Genomic DNA, 20,392 nt, shown 5'->3' with positions numbered 1-20,392 from the left:
TCATATTTCCCATGGAGCAATCTTGCAGCCTTTGGCAGGATTTCTTCCTTGAGGAGGCAGCAAGTTCACTCAGCATGTCCAACACCCATGTGGAGATCCTCCCACCCCTACAGCCTGTCTGCCCCATATCTGGAGGCCCTGCCTCTTTAATTCCAATAGTTATGTGACCCTGCTATTGCTAAGTCACTTCAGTCGTGTCAGATCCTGTGCAACCCCGTAGACGGCAGCGCACCAGGCTCCCCCGTCCCTGGGATTCTCCAGGCAAGAACACTGGAGTGGGTTGCCATTTCCTTCTCCAATGCGTTAAAGTGAAGTCACTCAGTCGTGTCCGACCCTCAGCGACCCCAGGGACTGCAGCCTTCCAGGCTCCTCCGTCCACGGGATTTTCCAGGCAAGAGTACTGGAGTGGGTTGCCATTGCCTTCTCCGTTATGTGACCCTGGCCGGGCACAAAGCTCTTCTGCATACCTGATTTAATGGGACCCAACACAACCAATGCAGGTAGCTAGAAAAAGAATCATTATCCCCATTGTGCAAATGAGAAAACTGATTCAAAGATGATACACAATTTATTCAAGGTCACAAGAGTTCACTCAAGTGTGGCTGGGGTTAGAACTCAGACCCCTGTACACCAAACTGCCTCTCTAACCCAGCACTGTAAGGGCACAAGCTCTTGGGGCTTTCACTCAGCTCTGCGCCCCTCACCTCCACCTTTCCCAGCCACGGCAGGACTAAGTTCCAGGGGATTCCTCCACATACACAAAGAATCCCGGATGAGGGACAAAGGTCAGAGAGGGGGCAGCTCAGTATCTTCAGGAGAAACAATGGACAGAAGAATAAAAGGGCCATGGCGAGGAAGCAGGAAAATGAGTAAGAGAAGTGAGAAGAACATCTCTAAGTCACTCAGGACTTGGGAATCTCTCTTTGCACTCTAACCAGTACAATGTACATTAGCAGCATGTTTATAGAAATGTCAATACTTTAGTGTTCTTGCCTGGAAAATCCCAGCGATGGCAGAGCCTGGTGGGCTGCCGTCTATGGTGTCGCGCAGAGTTGGACACGACTGAAGCGACTTAGCAGCAGGAGGGAAAGGGGGCAGCCAACATTTAAGGAGTACTTCTATACATCAAGACCCCACTAAGTGCTTTCTCTTTTCATCTTGGGAGGTGGATATAATCTTCATTTTTACAGACAAGGAAATTAGAGAGGTGAAGCAAAGTATTCATAGTCGCAAAGCCTGGCCTGGAACAAAGGCTGGTCTGACTGCAAAGCCCAGCTCTTCTCTTTACACCACAGTAATAATGCCCTGGGCCTGGGCTCTGCCATTTAGAACCTTGCAATCAGACTTAACCACTCTGTTGGGTATAATCACAGTCCAGAAAGCATCTTGAATTAATGTATACTCCACAGAGAATGGCTAATGGGTAATTTGAGTTATAGCAATTCCCATTCGAGTTACAATGATTCCCCCAGCCACAGCCCAAAGAAATCAGACGCTAGGCTTAGATTATGGTGGATTTTTGCTCCAAGATGAAAAACCTGGCGGAGAGGCAGCCAGCCTCGGGCATGGGTGCACCACTTTGAGGGTGTGTGCCTTGACCGCTAAGTGGCTATGGTGCTATGTGTGCAGGGGTTCCTCTGTGTCTATATGTTTTGGAAAAATGAGAGAGGATTAGCATGTAGATTTTCAAATAGGTTCTGATGAACATAAATGGAAAATTATCCCATTTTGAAATGTTTTCATTTTAGTCTTCATTTGTAGAAAACATACGTAGATCTGCTCAATTAAACACCTTGTAAATCATCCAGATATGTAAATTGTTCTTTAGTCACTAAGTCCTATTCAACTCTTTGTGACCCCATGGACTGTAGCCCACCAGGCTCCTCTGTCCATAGGATTTCCCAGTGGGTTGCCATTTCCTTCTCCAGGGATTCTTCCTGAGGCAGGGATCAAACCCAAGTCTCCTGTGTTGGCAGACAGACTCTACCACTGAGCCACCAGGGAAACCTAGATATTTAACTAGACCTGACCTAATAATATAAAGAGACTGGTAACTACTATTCATGCATCTGTAAGATTCAGAAAAGAAATGTGTTACTTAGAGTTAAAGCTACAAAGTTTTGAATTCTAAAGACAAAAATATAAAACTTGAAAAATGTGTTCAAATAATCTGTTTTTCTAGGTACTTGGTACTTATATGGACTTCCCAGGTAGCGCTGGTGGTAAAGAACCTATCTGCCAATGCAGGAGACATAAGAGACATGGGCTCGATCCCTGGGTTGGGAGGAACCCCTGGTAAAGGGAATGGCAACCCACTCCAGTATTCTTGCCTGGAGAATCCCATGGACGGACAGAGGAACCTGGCAGGCAACAGTCAATGGAGCTGCAAAGAGTCGGATATGCCTAAGCACGCATACCACACACGCACGCACTTGGTACTTATATTGACATAACAATGAATATGTTATGTCCAGATGACTGGATATCACTATATGATATATACAGTCGCATGGTACAAGAGACACCTCCAGAAGCTTATCTCAAGTATAGAAACCTCACTGGCAGGGGTTGCTTGCGGTGTATTTTAGAACAGCCCACTTTGTTTGGACAAGCATGGTGTTAGTAGAGCAGAAGTGGTGTGTTTCTAACTATCACTTCTGTTCAAAAAAAGGAAAATTCTATTCACTGGATCAGAACACACAAAATTGGATGAAATTCCTCATCGGAAGCAAGGTTAGCAACCCCTGATTAAGTAGCTCACTGGAAAACCCAGTAACTCTCCTTAGCAATACAAAAGGTCATGCATTGATGACATGCTGTGCAGTGCATGAAATAATAACCGACTGGTGAAGAGGGATCACCTGTGACTGGCATTTACTTTATTCTCTGACTTACAAAAGTAGGAGCCGTGAGAAGCTGAAAGAAGCTCTTAACTTCTAAAATAATATCCCAAAGCCAGGTAATACCCAGGGCAGCAAAGAAGTAGGGGGGGTGAAACGCACCGCAGTGACAGTAACAAGTAACATTTCATGGAAAATGCCGTTTAAAAATGACCCACATATTTTGGGGGCAGTTTTAATGATTCCCTTAATAAAACTAAACTGTTTCCAATAGCACAGTCACTCCTCAAAGTATTTGCTTGAGAAATTTCTAAGCAATTTTAGGTAGTTGTAACTTGTTGAAGGAAAGCAATAAAGTAACACTGCTACAGAACAAAGCACTTTTGTCTGCAGGTGGTGAGGGGGACCGTCAGGACCTTCACTTACTCTCAAAGCACTGCCCCTGACAGAGTTACTAGTGAATTCATAATAACCATTTCCCAAATCTTTGGATACCTCGCATGGTTCGAACTGTTCCCTAACTAACACACCGCCACTCCCGGGAGGAGTTGATGGCTGGAAAAGGTTCTATCTGTGGGCTCTACGGGAGAACCTAAGTTCACCATCGACGGCTGCAAGATCGAGTTTGGAAAAGAAGCACCTGTGCAAAGCCAGCGGAACCTGCGCCCGGCTCTCCGCTCCTCTGAGCCCAGCCCACCAGCTCACAGCAGGCAAGGACGCAGCGCGGATTCTGCATCCCGACGGCTTTTTACTCCTAGCAGGGAAAAAAGGAAGGCGGAAAGGGCAAGATGTGCTCCACGTCGCCCAAAGAGGTCTGTCCAAGGTACATGGAATAGGTTTGGGGTCCGGGCTAGACGTCAGGCAACCCAAAAAAGCCGCGGGCTGGGCCCGGCAGAGATGCGCCCCGACCTCCCCACGCGGCCCGGCCGGCTGCAGCTCCGGGAACCCTCCCCGAGCTCCGCGCCCCACTCACCGCTCACGCTCGCCCGCGCCGCCGAGCCCGGGAACCGGGACCGCTGCTGCTGCCGCATGCCCTCGGGGCCGAGCGCGACGGGCGACCGGGGGCCGAGCGCTAGCAGCGGCGGAGGACGCGGCGGGCGGGCGGGCGGGCGGCGGCGCGCCTCCTCTCCAGTGGCCGCTTAGACCCGCTGGGAACCCAAAGTTTGGCAGAGCGAGGGGCGGCGCCCAGGGGGCGGAGGGTCCGCGTCCCGCCCAGCTCCGCCTCTCCCGCTCCGCCCGGCCCGACTGTTCCCACGGGAGAGCGCCCCCCACCGGCGAGGCACGGATCGGCGCTCGGGGCTCTTCTGCAGATGCCCTTCTGCCTGGGACTGGTCCTCAGGAGTGCGACCGGCCTCCAGGAGATGGCACTCATTGAAGGACCCCTAGCACCCACAGGCCCTACAGAGCCATAGCTTGGAGCCCTGTATTAAAGCACTGTCCCCCTGTACCTCTCCTCATTCTGCGGGGAGAGATTCCTTTGAAGTGGCTTCAGGAAAGTACAGACCACGTGGGAGGCAGCTGGCCGCTTGCTCTAAAACTCGAATCCCAAAGCCCTTTAAGGGAGCAGGCAGTCCCAGAAGCTAAGGGTGTTTACAGACATTTGATTCGGGGCCTTTTCCTAGGCACCTGTTTATTGCAACAGGGAACAAAAAATATTTAAATTTCTTGTAAGAGAATTCTGGGCCTCTTGGGGTCAAGAGTCTTGGATACTGTTTCTCAAAGCTGAAATATAAAGCCTCCATTGACCCACCTTTGGTAAAGAAGGAAGGTGCAAAGTAAAACAATGTTTGTCATGAAGACTTTGTTCTCTCTAAAGTCTGCAAAGCAAAAAGGGCACAGACGTGCAGAGTCGCGTTTTCCCAGTGACCACACAGGAGGGAAATACGGTGAAGTGAGGTCCTTCCTCCTCATACTTCAAAACCTTGGGAAACCCAGACAGAAGCGGAGATGTCTTCCTGTAACCCTTTGCCATTCATTCATCCATTCTTTCACTCATCATTCGATGCTGATATCGGGCCCTTTTGTATGCTAACTAGGAACCATATCCCAGGAAACAATCTGAATGATAACTTCCCTCTTACCATTAAAGAAATTCTGCTTCCTCTGAAAATAATAATGTTTTATTCTTTATGCAATGGATCTCATCCTGTAGGCCATGACAGCCTAGTGTGCTTCAAACTTTCATAGAGATTGGGTTATACGTTCATCAACATGTGCCCAAAATATTGTTGCTTCTTCTGGGTGTGCAGAAAACGACTGTGCTGTCTTACAGATGAATTGTATATAGAGAGATACAACTTGTAGTTAGTGCTAAAGATCATGTTTACCGGAACAAGCAAAACTCTTGCAGACGATATATATGAGTATGAGGCCAGGGGAGGGAACAGCTCAACTCAAATAACAGTGCTGAAGGGCAATGTGGTAAACACAAAAATTCTCAACCACCAGCACTTACCAAATGCTTGACTCAATAAATCTGTAGTATGTTGAGTGAGTAACTTGTAGGCTGGACTGGGAACTGTAAACACCACTTAGAGCCTTCTTTTTGCTGGGAAATTTGTTCCAAGTTCCAACCAACTTATTAGCAAAGGGATTTTGGCAACTCATTATGTTGTAACTTGGGAACTTCCTGAACTGGAGCAACGCAAAGTGGAACAGGGATCTTGTAGGCCAGATGTGATTACCTTTGATGTATGAATCCTTAAAAGGGAGAAAGGAGAAGGAAAGATGGTGAACTGTGTTGCAACAGGAAAAAGACATTCTAACTAGATGGTTTTTAATAAATCTGAGCAGAAGACAAGGAAGTGATGCGAGAAAGATATGCAGAGGGAATGGGGCAGGAAGAACAGCTAGTTTATTGACCTATAGGCAGGAACAGGAAAAAGGAGACAGAACACAAAGGGCAAGTAAAGAGACAAATGTGGCTCTAAATTCTAGTTTTTTGGAGGGATTATCCACCAGATTCTGTAAATCCTTGTAGGGCCTAGAGTGTCTCACTTTTCTAAAAAAAAAAAAAAAAAATTTTAATCAGTAAAACCAAATTAAAATTAACAGCAAAAAATGGTAAACACAAAGCCTGAGGATATACTTTGCCTTAAAGATCACTGGCTGGAAAATCATTCAAAACTTTTTCAACAAACATTTGCTGATCAGCTTCCTGTATACAAACTGGTCTAGTTTATGTTCCTGGAGACCCAAAGATTTATAACATTGTTTCTATGAGGGGAAAGGCAGGCCAGTGTAGGGGATGGATTCTACAATACTTGATAGAATGGAGTAGTGATGGCTGGAAGAACAATTATGACCTTGGAGAACTTGTGTCAGCCAGCATTTACTTGGCAGGGAATAAATGCTGCAAAGTAAATAAATAAGCAAACAAAACTAAAACCAGGTCAGCCAGCTGCCATGATGAGAAGCAAAACAGGACACAGGCAGGACTTCTTCCTCTCAGGATTTATGAAAAGAGGCTCCTGTTCCTCTGCCCCCAGCTCAGCTTAGACCTCCAAGTATAGGGCAGGGGCTCATAGATTTGTCTTTCTTACCTTTGGGAAGTATCTGAACTGAATCACCGTTCAATTTTGCTTATCTGTCCTAATTAGCAATGATGATGCTTAAAGCAGGTGAACGGAATAAGGAAGTGAAATGGAAGTTATAAAGTGAGATGTCAGTGGTACCTGAAATAACTTATCTGGAAGGTTTTGAGGAAAGCCTGAAGAAAAGGTCATTTCTAAAGAAATGAAAAGAAAAGAGAGAAGGCACAAGGAAGGTGATGGCCATGTAGAGTCTCTCTCAACTGCACGTAACTTCAAGTGGAAAGCCATAATGAAAATCACAGGAATAATCTGAAATACCAAAACATCAAAAATCAACATTAATTTAAACTTCATTTAAATTGAGTAAGCCATCTCATATGGTATGTATGAATCATTCAAAAATATCAGTACTTCTTAGATTTTGATCCCATCACTACTTACTTCTGCATATTTTTATCCTTGTACCAAGTGACCAATTTTGAAAATCATAATGGGGATCTTGCTTTCAGTTCAGTTCAGTTCAGTTCAGTTGCACAGTCATGTCCAACTCTTTGCAACCCCATGGACTGCAGCATGCCACTCCTCCCTGTCCATCGCCAACTCCCGTAGTTTACTCAAACTCATGTGCATTGAGTCCGTGATGCCATCCAGCCATCTCATCCTCTGTCGTCCCCTTATCCTCCCGCCTTCAATTTTTCCCAGCATCAGGCTCTTATCCAATGAGTCAGTTCTCCACATCAGGTGGCCAAATTATTGGAGAATCAGCTTCAGCATCAGTCCTTCCAATGAATATTCAGGACTGATTTCCTTTAAGATGGACTGGTTGGATCTCCTTGCAGTCCAAGGGACTCTCAAGAGTCTTCTTCAACATCACAGTTCAAAAGCATCAATTCTTCGGTGCTCAGCTTTCTTTATATTCCAACTCTCACTTCCATACATGACTACTGGAAGAACCATAGCTTTAACTAGACGAACTTTTGTTGGCAAAGTAATATCTCTGCTTTTTAATATGCTGTCTAGGTTGGTCATAACTTTTCTTCTAAGGAGCAAGCGTCTTTTAATTTCATGGCCGCAGTCATCATCTGCAGTGATTTTGAAACCCCAAAAAATAAAGTCTGTCACTGTTTCCATTGTTTCCCCATCTATTTGCCATGAAGTGATGGGACCAGATGCCATGATCTTCGTTTTCTGAATATTGAGTTTTAAGCCAACTTTTTCACTCTCCTCTTTCACTTTCATCAAGAGGCTCTTTAGTTCTTGTTTGCTTTCTCCCATAAGAGTGGTGTCATCTGTGTATCTGAGGTTATTGATATTTCTCCCAGCAATCTTGATTCCAGCTTGTGCTTCCTCCAGCCCAGCGTTTCGCATGATGTACTCTGCATATAAGTTAAATAAGCAGGGTGACAATATACAGCCTTGATGTACTACTTTCCTTATTCGGAACAAGTCAGTTGTTCCATGTCCAGTTCTAACTGTTGCTTCCTGACCCGCATACAGATTTCTCAGAAGGCAGCAGGTCAGGTGGTCTGACATTCTCATCGCTTTCAGTATTTTTCAGTTTGTTGTGGTCCACATAGTCAAAGGCTTTGGCCTAGTCAATAAAGTAGAAGTAGATGTTTTTCTGGAACTCTCTTGCATTTTCGATGATCCAGCAGATGTTGGCAATTTGATCTCTGGTTCCTCTGCCTTTTCTAAATCCAACTTGGACATCTGGAAGTTCACAGTTCATGTACTGTTGAAGTCTGGCTTGGAGAATTTTGAGCATTACTTTACTAGCGTGTGAGAAGAGTGCAATTGTGCAGTAGTTTGAGCATTCTTTGGCATTGCCTTTCTTTGGGATTGGAAGGAAAACTGACCTTTTCCAGTCCTGTGGCCACTGCTGAGTTGTCCAAATTTGCTGGCATATTAAATGTAGCACTTTCACAGCATCATCTTTTAGGATTTGAAATAGCTCAACTGGAATTCCATCACCTCCACTAGCTTTGTTCATAGTGATGCTTCCTAAGGCCCACTTGACTTTGCATTTCAGGATGTCTGGGTCTAGGTGAGTGATTATACCATTGTGATTATCTGGGTCTTGAAGATCTTTTTTGTATAGTTTTTCTGTGCATTCTTGCCGCCTTTTCTTAATATCTTCTGCTTCTGTTAGGTTCATACCATTTCTGTCCTTTATTGTGCCCATCGTTGCGTGAAATCTTCCCTTGGTATATCTAATTTTCTTGAAGAGATCTCTAGACTTTCCCATTATATTGTTTTCCTCTATTTCTTTGCATTGATTGCTGAGGAAGGCTTTCTTATCTCTCCCTGCTATTCTATGGAACTCTGCATTCAAATGGGTATATCTTTCCTTTTCTCCTTTGCCTTTTGCTTCTCTTCTATTCACAGCTATTTGTAAGGCCTCCCCAGACAACCATTTTGCCTTTTTGCATTTCTTTTTCTTGGGGATGGTCTTGATCCCTGCCTCCTGTACAATGTAACGAACCTCTGTTCATAGTTCTTCAGGCACTCTGTCTATCAGATCTAATCCCTGGAATCTATTTGTCACTTCTACTTTATAATTGTAAGGTATTTGATTTAGGTCATACCTGAATGGTCTAGTGGTTTGCCCTACTCTCTTCAATTTAAGTCTGAATTTGGCAGTAAGGAGTTCATGGCCTGTGCCACAGTCAGCTCCCAGTCTTGTTTTTGCTGACTGTATAGAGCTTCTCCATCTTTGGCTGCAAAGAATATAATCAATCTGATTTCGGTGTTGACCATCTGGTGATATCCATGTGTAGAGTCTTCTCTTGTCTTGTTGGAAGAGGGTGTTTGTTATGACCAGTGCATTCTCTTGGCAAAATTCTGTTAGCTTTTGACCTGCTTCATTTTCTACTCCAAGGTCAAACGTGCCTGATACTCCAGGTATTTCTTGACTTCCTACTTTTGCATTCCAGTCCCCTATAATGAAAAGTACATCTTTTTTGGTGCAAGTTCTAGAAGGTCTTGTAGGTCTTCATAGAACCATTCAACTTCAGCTTCTTCAGCATTACTGGTTGGGGCATAAACTTGGATTACTGTGGTATTGAATGGTTTGCCTTGGAAACGAACATAGATCATTCTGTCATTTTTGAGATTGTATCCAAGTACTGCATTTCAGACTCTTTTGTTGACTATGATGGCTATTCCATTTCTTCTAAGGGATTTCTGACCACAGTAGTAGATAAAATGTTCATCTGAGTTAAATTCACCCATGCCAGTCCATTTTAGTTCACTGATTCCTAAAATATCGATGTTCACTCTCACTATCTCCTGTTTGACCACTTCCAATTTGCCTTGATTCATGGACCTAACATTCCAGGTTCCTATGCAATATTGTTCTTTATAGCATCAGACTTTACTTCCATCACTAGTCGCATCCACAACTGGGTGTTGTTTTTGCTTTGGTTCTGTCTCTTCATTCTTTCTGGAGTTATTTCTCCACTGATCCCCAGTAGCATATTTGACACCTACCAACTTGGGGAATTCATCTTTCAGTGTCCTATCTTTTTGTCTCTTCATACCATTCATGGAGTTCTCAAGGCAAGAATACTGAAGTGGTTTGGCATTCCCTTCTCCAGTGGACCACGTTTTGTCAGAATTCTCCATTATGACCTGTCCATCTTGGATGGCCCTACACGAATGGCTCATAGTTTTATGGAGTTAGACAAGGCTGTGGTCCATGTAATTAGATTGGTTTAGCAGATATGAAAATACATTATAAAACCATAATAACTAGATGTCCCTTGGCCTCAGATTTGTGATTTGCAAAAGTTGGGTGCTCTTAATCTTCAAAGGGCTAAATCCTGAAAGAAACTGAACTTAAAAAAATTTCCCCATAAGCAATCAACTAAACGAAAACAGATGAAGAACCAGACCATCCTCCCTAAAGACTAGATAAGGTCCTCCTTGGCTGGAGAGGAGAACTTGAGAAAAAGTAACACTGATATCCTTGAGCATGAAGGTGCTGACTTCTCACCATTCCTCCTGCTAAATTATTAGAGAAAAATAGATCCTTCCCTTTGGTTATGAACCCAGGATTAGAGTGGTAGATTGTATTATTTTAAAACATAAGCTGCCCCTTCCTGGGGAATAATTATACTTCTCTGCTTATCCATTTGACTTTTTTGGTCAATAAAGTGTGAGCTGTGCTACTAGCCAGAACCAAGTTTACCCTGTTCTCTCTTCCTCTGCTCTGATATCAGCAGTGTCCCAGACAGAGTCAGTTCCATCAACCTGGACCTGGGAGTAAAGAGGGCAAGAACCAGCAGTACCAATGCCTGACCCAGGAGTGACATACAAGTGAGAAATAAACCTTTGTCCTTTTAAGCCACTGAGATGTGGGGAGCATTTGCCACCCCAGCATAACTGAATTAATCCTCATTAATACAAGTAGACATATACTCTGCCCTGATGTCCATCTGAGACTCGGGTAAGAAACACTCTTGCTTCTGTGCTCCATGCTGTGGTGAAAATGGAACAGCAATACTGGTGACGTAGCACTGCTAGACATAGAAGGAACTGAACCCATTGTTTGCGTTTTTTGTGGGTCCCAGACTGATACAGAACAACACTGAAGTCAGTTCTGTATGGAGAAGTACGTGAAGGGAAATCCTGGCAGTGGGTATACCAGGAACTGAGCCAGCATCCAAAGACTTACCTCTTAAGAGAAGGTAGACCATGTGTTCATCACCCACTCATTCTACCCCAACACTTGGACACTAATAAGTCTGTTCAGGATTTATTTGCTGCAGTAGGGAAAAAATGGGAAGGGCAGAAACCTAAGTATTAACTTCAAATGACCAAGACTGATGAAGTTGCCTGTCAGTGATAGAAATAGGAGGTTCAAGGTAGATTTTAGATACACTTTCAGAAAAATAGTTACATGACTGCCTGCCTAAGTTTGCATTCTGAGAAATGTGTACATATGACACCAAGATAACTTGAAGAGTACATCATGGAGGTTGCATGTATCCAGCCACAGTGAGGTGCTAAGGGTGGAGGCAGGCAAAGCTGAAGCCATGCATAGACAATGAGAACGCCTTATGTAATAGGCCAGCTTCTACTCCCAACCCTGACACTCAAGCTACCACTACATATTTGCCCTGAGAAGCCATCAAGGACCTGCTACCAGCAACACTTTCAGCTGCACAAATATTTATTCTAGTAAACCTGAAAAAGGAAAAGCAAACAGTTGTAAATAAATCTTGTTAGAATTTTCTGCATTCCATGCACTAAATATTTTTCCCTGTTTTGCAAAAGAATGCTGTAATATGACCCTAACATTCTTATCTCCAGGATTGATTGTTTCAACTGGATTTCATAGCCACTGGCTGGGTTAATATTTAATGTTTTTGTATAATTTGAATAATAACACAAAAGACTAAGATATGAATGGACTCCAGAAGTGATTTGAGCGATTAACCTTTAGTCCATTTAAAACAGAGGATTGATTCATTCAAAATAGAAGATCAAGAGAAATTTTCAATGTGGAGAAGTTTTAAACCAAAGAATTTAATATAAAATACAATAGGATTCTATGCTTTTATGAAAGAAGCACATTGTAATAATCACATCACATAATTTTATACTGGGCTTGCAATCATTAATAAATATTTTTCCCTAACAGACAAGAAAATGTCATAATAAATTATTTTCCTATAATTGAATATTTTTTTCAAGAAGCTCAATTCTCGGCTTCCTTTTAATTTCTGGGACGTAGCTTACTTTGATAATGTTGTATTGTGGTGGGAATGAATACAGTGGAGGTAAAGAACAATGACAGAAGCATGAATATTAATAAGAATAATGATTCATGTATGTAGGAATAAATATTAAATAGCTAAATATTGTGAAAGCCAAAAAGTTTAAAAAAGACATTTTATAGAACTTTATCATAGGAGACTATATTAATTAAAGTAGCTATAACTTTGAAGACTTTGTGTCAGACTCAAAAACTTTAGTATGCTCTACTATGCTCAACTAACTTTAGTATGCTGTGCTTTTAGTATTGACTAGTTATACAAACTTGGCCAGTCTCACTCAATCTTTACAACTATAAATGTAATAATGTACATATCTCAAATGGAAATGAAAAGTAGCAAGAGATAGTATGCTAATTTTTTAAAGATGAGATTATTACCAGAAGAATAAAGCAGGGTTATAATCATGATGTTAAAAGGATCCATTCATCAAATAACAGAACTTCAAAATGTATGAAACAAAATTTAACAGAACTGAAAGGAGAAATAGACAAATTCATACTCATAGTTGGAGATTTTAACATCTGTTTCTCTGTAATTATATAATAGATAGACAAAAAATTAGATTATAGATGATTTGGACAACACTTTCAACCAACCTGACCCAATAGCATTTATTAAACATTATACCCTCCAACTACAAAATACATGTATTTTTAAGTGCACATGTAACTATCACAGTTAGACCATTTTCTGAATCATACAAGAAGTTTCAGTGAATCTAAGAGGACTGAGATAATTCTCTGGACAAAATGGTAATAAATTAGAAGCCAGTAACAAAAAGATACCTAGAAAATCCCCAAGTATCTATAAATTAAGCAACATGCAGAAAATAGCCTATTGGTCAAAGAAGAAATCACAAAAGGATTTAGAAAATATTTTGAACTGAATGATAATGAAAACGTTACATACCAAAATTTATGGGCTGCAGCCAAAACAATATTTAGCTTTAAGTACTGATATTAGAAGGAAATAAAGTTCAAAAATCAATGACCTAAACGTCTAACTAAAAAAGATAGAAAAAGAAGAGCAGAACTTCTCTTGGGCCCTTTTCCAGTGAATCCCTGACATTCTGATTTTGATCAGGTCTTAGTTTTCTTTGTTCTAGAACTTCATATAAATAGAATCATATACTGTATCTGGCTTCTCTCATTCAGCTTAATACTTTTGACATTCACCCCAGTTGTTGCTATACCAGTAGTTCATTGCTTTTGTTGTTGTTGAGTAGCATTCCACTGTATAGATATAAAAAAACATATTCATTCACCTGTTAATGGACATTTGTGCTATTTCTAATTTGGGGCTACTATAAATAAGACTGCTCTGAATACTGCCATACAAGACTTTTATGGACACATGTTCTCATTTCTTTTGCGTAAAGAACCACAAGTAGAATTGCTGAGTCATGGAACAGCTGTATGTTTAAATATATATTAAATAGCTATTAATAAATAGGTTTTCAAAGGACTGTACCATTTAATACTCTTTTTGGCAATATATAAGACTCCCAATTGGTTCACTTTTTGCCAATATTGGTTTTCTTTGTCGTTCTAATTTTAGTCATTATAGTGTGTGTGAAGTGGTATCTCATGGCTGTTTTAATTTATGTTTCTCTGGTGACTTTTCATTATCTTTTCATGTGCTTATTAGCATTCGTTTATATTCTTAACATTTCTGTTCAAGTGTGCTCATCTTAAAATTGGGTTGTCTTTTTTATCATTGTTCTTGTGTCTAAAAGTAATCACAGGATGCCTAATTATCTAATGATAACTAGAATATTTATGAGACTTGCGTATGATTTCACCCAAAGGCAGGGAAAAGGCCTCAGCATGCATCAGGTTTAAATGGGAATTAAGAGAAACATTACATTTATATTTTGTTTATATCTTAAGAGATCAGCTTATGCAAGATGTTGAACGTATAGCAAGACACTTTAAAAGGAAAATGCTGCTACTGCTAAGTCACTTCAGTCGTGTCTGACTCTGTGCGACCCCAGACACGGCAGCCCACCAGGCTCCCCCGTCCCTGGGATTCTCCAGACAAGAACATTGGAGTGGGTTGCCATTTCCTTCTCCAATGCAGGAAAGTGAAAAGTGAAAGTGAAGTCGCTCAGTCGTGTCTGACTCTAGCGACCCCATGGACTGCAGCCCACCAGGCTCCTTGGGATTTTCCAGGCAAGAGTACTGGAGTGGGGTGCCATTGCCTTATCCAAAAGGGAAAATAAATCAGTACAAAAAGAAAACCAAAAAGAACTTCTAGGAATGATAAATCAGTACAAAAAGAAAACCAAAAAGAACTTCTAGGAATGAAAAACTGAGTCCCTGCAATAGAAAAAAAAAAGAACTCAATGAAGCACTTGAACAAAAATTTTAAAACCACTGAAAAGAGAATTAATGAACTGAAAGATATTTGTAAAGAAATTCATTATATACTGTGCTGTGTGCAGTCATGTCTGACTCTTTGTGACCCCATGGACTGTGGCCCACCAGGCTCCTCCATCCATGGAGATTCTCCAGGCAAGAATACTGGAGTGGGTTGCCATGCCGTCCTCTAGGGGATCTTCCCAGTGCAGGGATGGAACCCAGGTCTCTCACATTGCAGATGGATTCTTTACCATCTGAGCCACCAAAGTGAAAGTCGCTCAGTCATATGTGACTCTTTGTGACCCCATGGAATATACAGTCCTTGGAATTCTCCAGGCCAGAATATTGAAGTGGGTAGCCTTTCCCTTTCCAGAGGATCTTCCCAACCCAGATCTCCTGCATTGTAGGCAGATTCTTTACCAGCTGAGCTACAAGGGAAGCCCAAGAATACTGGAATGGGTAACCTATCCCTTCTCCAGCAGATCTTCCCAACCCAGGAATCAAGTCGGGGTCTCCTGCTTTGCAGGCGGATTTTTTACCAACTGACAGCTATCAGGGAAGGCCCTCTGAGCCACCAGGGAAGCCCAAGAATACTGGAGTGGGTAGACTATCCCTTCTCCAGGGGATCTTCCCAACCCAGGAATTGAACTGGAGTCTCCTGCATTGCAGGTGGATTCTTCACCAGCTGAGCTACCACTGTAGCAGAAAGAATAAAGGGGATTAAAATATGAAAGATCGTTGTTGTTTAGTCATTAAGTTGTATCCTACTCTTTGCGACCCCACCAGGCTCCTCTATCTGTGGGATTTCCCAGGCAAGAATACTGGAGTAGGTTGACATTTCCTTCTCCGGAGGATCACGCCTCCTGCATTGGCAGGCGGATTCTGTACCACTAAGCCACCAGGAAAGCCTTTAAAGAAAGATTAGGAGATATGAAAAAGAGAAAGTTCAACAGGTTTGTAATCAGAAAGGCAGATAAGAGAAAATGGGCAGGAAGAAATACTATTGTTTTTAAACTAATGATTCAGTATATTTCAGTTGAAGAAAGACATGCATTTTTGATTCAAGAACCGCAGCTTCCTCAAACAAGTAAATTTTTAAACACACACAAACACACACACACACTGAAGTAGTAAAGATGAGTAAATCTTAAAAGCCACCATTGAGAAAAGACAGACTACTTAGACTGATAACAGTTCTCAATAACAAGAGACTAGTACAGTGGAATACTATTACCGTTTAATTGAATTTCCGGTAAAGAGTTACATATTGAAAACCGAGTTACATATGAAAACATAAAAATGTTTTTCAAATGAAGATTGAGACTCAATTAAAGAGCTACTCAAGGAAGAAGGAAATTAAACCCAGAAAGAGGAAGTGGTTTGCAAAGAACATTTTTACTATGGAAACATTGTACCAGACAATAAGTAAAAATAATAATTAATGAGGGAAGGGAGGTAGAAAAAGGAAATAAATTACTAGACAAGAAAATCATGTAAGACAGACAGTAAATGGAAAATGAAGGTGACCTGAAACTAAAGATCCAAGGTTCTTGGATCTATTGAAGAGACACATCAAGATTTTGATTAACTTGAGATTATTCTAAGTCAGGTAAAAGTTAAGAGTAAATATCAAAAGAAAAGGAATAGAAGGGAATAAAGAAAAGCTCCATTAATCCAATAGAAGGAAAGAAACAAGGAAAAAAGAGCATAATTTATGAAAAACAAAAATTAGGATTGTACAAATATATTCAAATATATTTATTGTCACAGCAATATAAGCTAAATAAACTATCCAGTTTATATATAAATACTTTGATTGAGCCAACAAATCCAGCCACATGCTATTTGAATGAGAAATATTTAAGTCATAATGATAAGAAATATATGGTAGGCAAATATTAACCTAAAGAAAGACTGTGTAACTCTATCAATACCCAGCAGGAGACCTGAAGGCAAAAAGTGTTATTTGAAATAAAGAGAATCACCACATATATATTCCCCAAGAAAAGACTTTGCTTAAAAAAACAAGGGCTGTTTTGCCTATGAAAAGGTCTTCCTGTGCAAACTTTAGAGAAGTATTCCTACTGGAAAAAAATAATAACCCCTTTCTATCCCATCTCCCAGATGAATCAGATCTAGAATTACTAAGTTTGGTTCTTCTGTCTCTCCTTTTAAATTAAACCATAGCAATCTAAAAGATTTTAAGCTGCTTAAAATTTTCAGCAATGTCAAAAAAAAAAAGCAAATCATGTTGAGTGCTAATACTGTTTTATTTATTAAATCCTGATTGCAAAGAGCAGCACAAGGAAATATAGATTTAAGTGAGGGCTCTCTGCAGGTTGGGGACACTGACTTTAGTGTATCAGCAATTATATTAACATATTAAATATTAAAAATTATAAAAGAAATGAAAGTTTCCAGGCAGAACAGTAGGTAGTTTCAGAAACTGAGTTCCTCTCATGCCAGGTTTCAGATCCATTTCTTACAACACATGGGCATTTTAATTAACTTTATTTAGTTTTTTGATTTGTGAAATAACATAATTTCTCCACATCTAAAATAAAGATAATAAAACTTGCTCTATCTAGTGCAAGATAGTTGTGAGAATGAAATTAAATAATGTATGTAAAAGCCCTTTGTAAACATTTAGTACTATGAAACTGTAAGAAATTATTATAAATCCATGGTCCTAGGATGGGTTGTTAGTACTAAAAAGCTTTATCCACCATTTCTTGAACATGTCTGTAAAAATTTCAATTATTCGTTATTGTGCTTTTACTAATGTTTAAGAGTAAAACTACTCCCATTTATATAGTTACAAAAACGTAAGTAAATCATGGCCCAGTAAAATAATTCTCACCATTCACCTTTCTCTCCCTGGAAACACATACACTGGAGTTATACATATACCAAAGAGAAGGAAAACTTGTTTCAGTGTTTAGTGTAAAGAAGTGTTTTTTCTTAGTCATTGGTTTTGTAGCTCTTATGAACCTGACTAAAACATCTGACCCATCATGTCACTCTTATTTAGGCATCCCCAAATTCTTGAGCTGGAGAGCATGAATCTGGCAAAAACAAAAACGGAAAAAAGGGCAGTCAAAATTGTTGTGAAGAAGGGGTGAGATGGAATATGCAGTGCACATGATACAGCAATGTTCCCCCCAAAACCAATGGCCACCTTCTTTTTCTGTAAAGTCCATGGATTCACACAAATAGATCTGCAGAAAGACAAGGTATGCTGACCTGTCAAAAAGTTGAGAGCTGGGTGGATAAAGGCAAGTCCCTCCATCTCTCTGAGCTTCCACTTTCATAGAATAAGGGTAAGAAAGTCTACTAAACAGGGTCTTCAATCCTCAGCTCAGTCTATCTACTCTTACACTTGAGGAGATCAGGTCCTCTTTGTAAGCTACCACCAACACCTCAGATTCACACTTGGTTTAACTACTTCTTCTCAGCCCTTAGTTTCTCACCCCTTTGCAGATGGTCAGTCAACTTAGAAGCAATCTGTCTTTATAAGCATCTTCTCCCCGTATCTTCTAAATCCCTGAAGGATCCTGAATCATCTCAGCTGCAATGGCGTTCATGACCACCAGGACGCACCCCCAGGTCACCAAGAGTGAAATCTTGGGTACCTGGGCCACCACCTTGTATCAGAGACTATGTGTCCCCCACCTGCCACTCAGGATGATAGCCTCTTCACCCACCAGGGATGACTTAACTCAGTCCCAAATCTTCACCTTACTACCTGTTTTCAGTCACTTCTTTCCATATTACTGTGTAGTTTGGACCCTTCAGGAGGCAGATGCCAAGACAAGATGGGAAATGCAAGAGAATTTGGGCGAGAGGCTGTGGCTGTGAGGGGAAAATGGGAGTGAGGCAGAAGAGGCAAGGAGAGCTGTCAGACAATGCTGGTCTGACCTCATGAAGGAGGGAGGAGAAGATAAAGTGTCAGGTGGGAGAGTCTTAGACGCAGCCCAGTTCTAGGAAGAATTCAGTCAGACTGATGGGACACTATCAGAGGGGTGCCCTTCTAGCGGCAATAAGCCTACCTTGTGATCATTGCTGGATTCACTCAGTGGCCAGAGCAGTCAGTGGGGTCTCCACACAAACGGATTCTGAGCACAGCGGCTGGGACAGTCATCAGTTAGGCTCCTCACATCTGGAGATTTGAGTTGTGTGTTTTTATGGCCACTATAATGAGGGAGGAAGAGGACAACATCTTGACAGGGTGGTCCAAATAGATATCATCCATGAGGGCACACCAGTATCATGCACCTCTAGATAGATACCTTGAGGATGAACCTGCAATGCCTTCGTGGCATTCCTGCCAAAAGTATTTAACCTATATGTAATCATGAGGAAACATCAGCAAATCCAAATTAAGGGGCTATACGTAACACAGGACAACAAAAACATAGTTCATGTACAATACATATAAGTTTCAGGGGTACAACATAGTGACTCACAATTTTTAGTTATACTCCATTTATAGTTTTTCAAAATATTGGCTATATTCCTGGTGTTGTACAATATATCGTGTACACATGCATGCATGTGCATACATGCTCAGTCGCTTCAGTTGTGTCCAACTCTTTGCAACCCTATGGACTGTACCCCCCAGGTTCCTCTGTCCATGGGATTCTCCAGGCAAGAATACTGGAGTGGGTTGCCACGCCCTCCTCCAGGGGATCTTCCTGATCCAGGGATCAAACACACAGCTCCTGTATCTTCTGCATTGCAGACAGATTCTTTACCCACTGAGCCACTTGGGAAGCCCCATATCCTTGTGTATAAGAGGCTATTCTTGATCTTAGGAAATACATGCTGAAATTTTAAGGCATAAAAGGGCATAATATATATAAGCATCTCTCAAATGGTTTAGAAAAATAAATTATATAAATGAGAGAGACAGAAGATGGAGGGCGTTTTCCAAAAGATAGGCTGAATGAGATGCACGTGGAACTGCTGATTTTGGGTTCAGTTCAGTTCAGTCGCTCAGTCGTGTCTGTCTCTTTGCGACCCCTTGGACTGGGGGCACCACGCCAGGCCTCCCTGTCCATCACCAACTCCCAGAGTTTACTCAAACTCATGTCCATTGAGTTGGTGATGCCATCCAACCATCTCATCCTCTCTCGTCCCCTTCTCCTCCTGCCTTCAATCTTTTCCCAGCTTCAGGGTTTTTTCCAATGAATCAGTTCTTTGCATAAGGTGGCCAAAGTATTCGAGTTTCAGCTTCAGCATCAGTCCGTCCAATGAATATTCAGGACTGATTTCCTTTAGGATGGACTGGTTGAATCTCCTCCCTGACTTTGCCAGTGATCAAATACTGTACCGAGGCATGAAAAGTACATGAGCGATATTAAACACCTTTTAAACTGGCTCTCCTGGCTTCTGGCCAGTGAGATGAAAGAGGTACTGAGTCGAGATTTATGGGGTGGCTATCTTTTTTCAATCACAACTGTCTAGTGATTCATTATTGCACATGCCAGCAATTCTACCCCAGTGGATGCAATTATCTGTTTCATTTTCATTTTATTTTTTTAAAAGAGCCAGTTGAGTATGTTTCTAAGTGTGGGCATGTTGTCTTTGATCCATTAACCAGTACTCCCATGCTGGTTGACATAAAGAGGGTAGGAGGGAGGGGATGACCACTCTGCCTGTGTGCATTTTAAGTTGAAAAAAAATTTTAAATAGATATAAGGTCAAAAAGGACACACCCAGACATCCCTATCAAGCTCTTATTTTCACAACTCTTGCACATACACACATACACAAAAACAGGTTTATAGCTTTAATTTTTATCTCTTTTCATCCAATGTGTCCAGTTTATCCTTTTCAAAGCTTACTTACATCCATTATCTTCTAGACATTACATCAAC

The 20,392-nt window shown here is 41.4% G+C and overlaps 2 protein-coding genes across 7 annotated transcripts in view; both read right to left on the bottom strand.

The window, feature by feature from the left end:
- LPAR3 (lysophosphatidic acid receptor 3) overlaps positions 1-3,968 on the bottom strand; it is an 83,780-nt gene extending 79,812 nt beyond the window's left edge. The window contains exon 1 of the mRNA XM_019957189.2: positions 3,814-3,968. The gene's annotated coding sequence lies outside the window, so the exon portion shown is untranslated. The remainder of the gene's footprint in view (positions 1-3,813) is intronic.
- A 976-nt stretch (positions 3,969-4,944) lies between these two features.
- The window catches only part of MCOLN2 (mucolipin TRP cation channel 2), an 89,404-nt gene continuing 73,956 nt past the window's right edge, over positions 4,945-20,392 (bottom strand). For 4 of the 6 annotated variants that reach the window (XM_070786203.1, XM_070786198.1, XM_070786202.1 and 1 more), the window contains exon 14: positions 15,734-18,704. In XM_070786203.1, the coding sequence (XP_070642304.1) occupies positions 18,602-18,704 (103 nt within the window). In that variant the 3' untranslated portion in view covers positions 15,734-18,601. Of the gene's footprint in view, positions 5,541-15,733; positions 18,705-20,392 lie in introns of those variants that run through there. The other 2 variants (XM_070786200.1, XM_070786199.1) reach the window with 2 other exon arrangements.

This window comes from Bos indicus, chromosome 3 (assembly GCF_029378745.1).
Source record: "Bos indicus isolate NIAB-ARS_2022 breed Sahiwal x Tharparkar chromosome 3, NIAB-ARS_B.indTharparkar_mat_pri_1.0, whole genome shotgun sequence".
In the NCBI taxonomy this organism is placed as follows: Eukaryota; Metazoa; Chordata; class Mammalia; order Artiodactyla; family Bovidae; genus Bos; species Bos indicus.
Note: the sequence above shows the minus strand (reverse complement) of the source record. Positions and strands in the feature narration are given on the sequence as shown.